At 48.7% G+C, this 3045-nt stretch overlaps 2 protein-coding genes across 2 annotated transcripts in view; both read left to right on the plus strand.

Annotated features, from left to right (window-relative positions):
* Nucleotides 1–804: 804 nt before the first annotated feature.
* Nucleotides 805–999, plus strand: Pmar_PMAR027827 (hypothetical protein; the record flags this gene model as incomplete). The annotated part of the gene is made up of 1 exon (XM_002773341.1): nt 805–999. A coding segment is annotated over one exon (195 nt), but the record flags the coding sequence as incomplete, so codon positions are not given.
* Nucleotides 1000–2390: 1391 nt separating this feature from the next.
* The window catches only part of Pmar_PMAR027828 (hypothetical protein), a gene marked incomplete at both ends in the record, with an annotated part of 2663 nt that continues 2008 nt past the window's right edge, over nt 2391–3045 (plus strand). Inside the window, 4 exons of the mRNA XM_002773342.1 lie at nt 2391–2444; nt 2492–2624; nt 2683–2777; nt 2824–2913. Coding sequence (XP_002773388.1) covers nt 2391–2444; nt 2492–2624; nt 2683–2777; nt 2824–2913 — 372 coding nt within the window. The remainder of the gene's footprint in view (nt 2445–2491; nt 2625–2682; nt 2778–2823; nt 2914–3045) is intronic.

Consider the following 3045-nt stretch of genomic DNA (forward strand, 5'->3'; position numbering starts at 1 on the left):
TATAATTGGTGCCTATCCTAGTGTAAATCCTAAAGTCAACTTCCGATACTTTATTCCCTCATCCACTTTGTCCTTCGACTGTGTATTAATCATCATACTATAGGCAACAACGGAATGGTGTGGAATGCCCGGTTTGCGCTGAGCAAGACGGCATATACAGACGGTGTCACTAAACTGCCTGTCCTTAATCACTAATAGTGGTGGGAGATGCCCTAAGATACTAGTAGTGGGCATCATATCTTGCATGTCTTGGAAAATCGTGCACTTCCTCAACGCTCCCTAGACTCGTTGCGTCAATGACCATTGTTCATCCCATCAGGGTGATGGAATTCACCAAACTTGATCCCATCCCTCGGCCAATCGCAGCGGGAGCTGTCAAGATCAAAACTGAGGCCTTTTACAGGATGCAATACTTCCGAAGTATAAGCATGCTCTTAAGGCCGAGAATAGGTCAGCCTTGTCCTCGCCATTTCTCACTTTAATCAAGGGCAGTAGCCTGAGAGCAGAAGAACGTGATTGCTGTATCATGTATTGCTCGTTATTAAGGACCGTTTCAATCGCCATTTCTCACTGTAAAGATTTGTATATACACTCGCTCGCCAAGAGTGAAACCGTTGCAGTGTAGAACATGGCATGTAATAACAAATTAAGATTATACTTTGCATCCACACTTTTGTGGAATTGTATTCTCATTCGTCATGGCCGATGGTCAGCACAGCCTTGCCCGATGGGGTCACTTAAGTTGGTCATCGTAGGTACCAGAGGCTCCGATGTGACCAGTGTTGCGTATAGCCCTGTTAGTAGATGTCAAGTGACTGCCACCCATGGTACTCGGATGGAACTCCTCGGGCTGGCAGAGCAACACTGCCTAACGGTCTTAGACTGACTGTTAAGGCTTCTGTGGCGGACATGCTGTGGTCGAAGCATGAAGACTTCACGACGTACGTTGCATTTCGGGATGACGGCAAGCTCATAGCGACGGGGGATGGATCGGAACAAGTAGTAGTAGTAGTAACTGAAATATGGTGCTGAAACATGGAGGGATATCATCGTGGCATATTCTCTTTCTGTTGACGTATAGCATTGGGTTAAGCGCGAAGTTATAGATAGCAGGAGCTACGGGTCGTAGCCTACGACAGCGAGGAGCGTTAGCGGGAGCCACTCGTAATCGATAGGTTCCCGGTTCGTTCCCCGGGTTGTTCATGTCTTTGTTGAGGTAATCGTAGAGACGAGGAGTGTGCAAAGATAGTGGATTACCTCGGCAAGCTGATGAGCAGCTGGGACGGCCCTAGGCTGGTCTCCTAGAATTTCTCATTATCACTAATCAGGCAATCATGTGTGGGATCGGAAGGCGCTATAGGAGAGTTGAATCATGCGGTACGGTTGAAAACTGAAGACGAAAATGTCAGATGGAGATCGCTATGATATCGCATTTAGCGGCAGTAGAGGTGTAGAGTAGCGATGGTGGGGTATGGAAGATGTGGAAGGATCCCCGCCTCTCTGTAGGATTCAGACAATGATCGCATCACCTCTAGGAGAATGTCACTATTCTCTGTGGATGCTGGATGTATTTCGAATAGTTCGTATTGGGCGTTTGCTGGTCGTAATGAAAAAGTGGTGCAGGTATTGGGTCATATAAATGCTAGGATTACCGCTGAGCTCCTTACAGAGCAAGAGGTGCTCCCTTGCACGGGCCTGTTGGAGATGTTTGATCAGCAGATCTGAACGGAGCCCCGTCCTTACATCGGATGGTGTATTACTTCAGCTATCACATAAGAGGAGTTTTGCGTTGTAGTTATAGTCCTAGCCTATATGAGTTGCAGCAATTGTCCCAGGCCGTAGTGAATCTATAGCACCGGGTTAGCAGGGCAGTAGCCACAGCCACATTCCTGATGTTGTCACTCTCGTCATGCAGTTTACCCACAGTCAGTATCCCTCCATCCAAGACTAGACCAACGGAGAGTCGCAATGTTAGAATACAGAGCACTCCTTATAACGTCGGTCGGACTTTGTAGCGGTTCCATAGTGGTCGTATTTGTGATGGGCTACTAGAGTGGTTGGCTGGGCGAGCGCTGGTATTCTTTGCAGGTTCGCAATGTTCGAGTGCAAGTGAGGAACACGTCGAATTTCTCGGTAGGCAAGCGCTGATCTTGAGTACGGTATGGGATAGTGGCTGACTTCACTTGCTTACTGGTTTCTCACTTGAGTTGTGTGAATTTATGGTAGAGTGTATATTCTCTCTGAGTGCTTCAGGCGCAAATTTCTGAGGTTGATCTGATCCCAGAAGATCCTATACATCCAACAGAAGGGGAGATCCTGGCTTTTCTCAAGTGAACTTCGTGGCGCGTGAAAGAGATCACTGAGCTACTTTTAGGAAAGTTACCCCTCGTATGCTGAAGGAACTCACTAAGGCGTCTTCGGGTGTTGGTTTTGGCGGTATCTCGGTAGTCTTGGTGGAATCTTCGCTGTGCGTGGTGTCTGTTCGGAACAGGTTGACCCTGTCATCACAGCTAGTGGCGTTGGTGAGGTTGAGTATGGTCATGAAACGGTGGAGGTGGTGAGGCGGTTCGCCAACAGAATGTTGATGTCTGACCACTCGCTCGCTGAAAGCGGCATTGATAAATGTAAAAGAGGGCCGTTCCGTCCTCTTATTGTTGGAGGTGTTGGAGCCCGCGATGACAGGTACTTGCATATGTTGGTCGGGGAATGGTTTGGTCCTTGCGGGAGGGTTGGGCTTGCGTGAGCAGCGTGGTGGATGGGGTGCTGGAAAGGATACAGTAATGGAAGAAGGCGGAGCGAAGCAGATTGTGATGAGGTGTTTAGCATCATATCGTGGTCTGGCGGCTTTTCCGACATGATGATAACTCTAAAGGAGCGTTGATGCCCTCGAGGGAGTTGGAAATCTTTGGAAGTGTAGGGAAGGGGAGGTGGATTTTGGGAGGTATCCTCAGGCCACCTCAGTGTCCATTCACCCACACCGGCCCTTGGTGGTGGCGGCGGGTACTAGTTATGGTCAGGTCTACGTATGGGATTTGGAAAGGTAGT

The sequence above is a fragment of the Perkinsus marinus genome, assembly GCF_000006405.1.
Source record: "Perkinsus marinus ATCC 50983 genomic scaffold scf_1104296958914, whole genome shotgun sequence".
Taxonomy (NCBI): Eukaryota; Perkinsozoa; order Perkinsida; family Perkinsidae; genus Perkinsus; species Perkinsus marinus.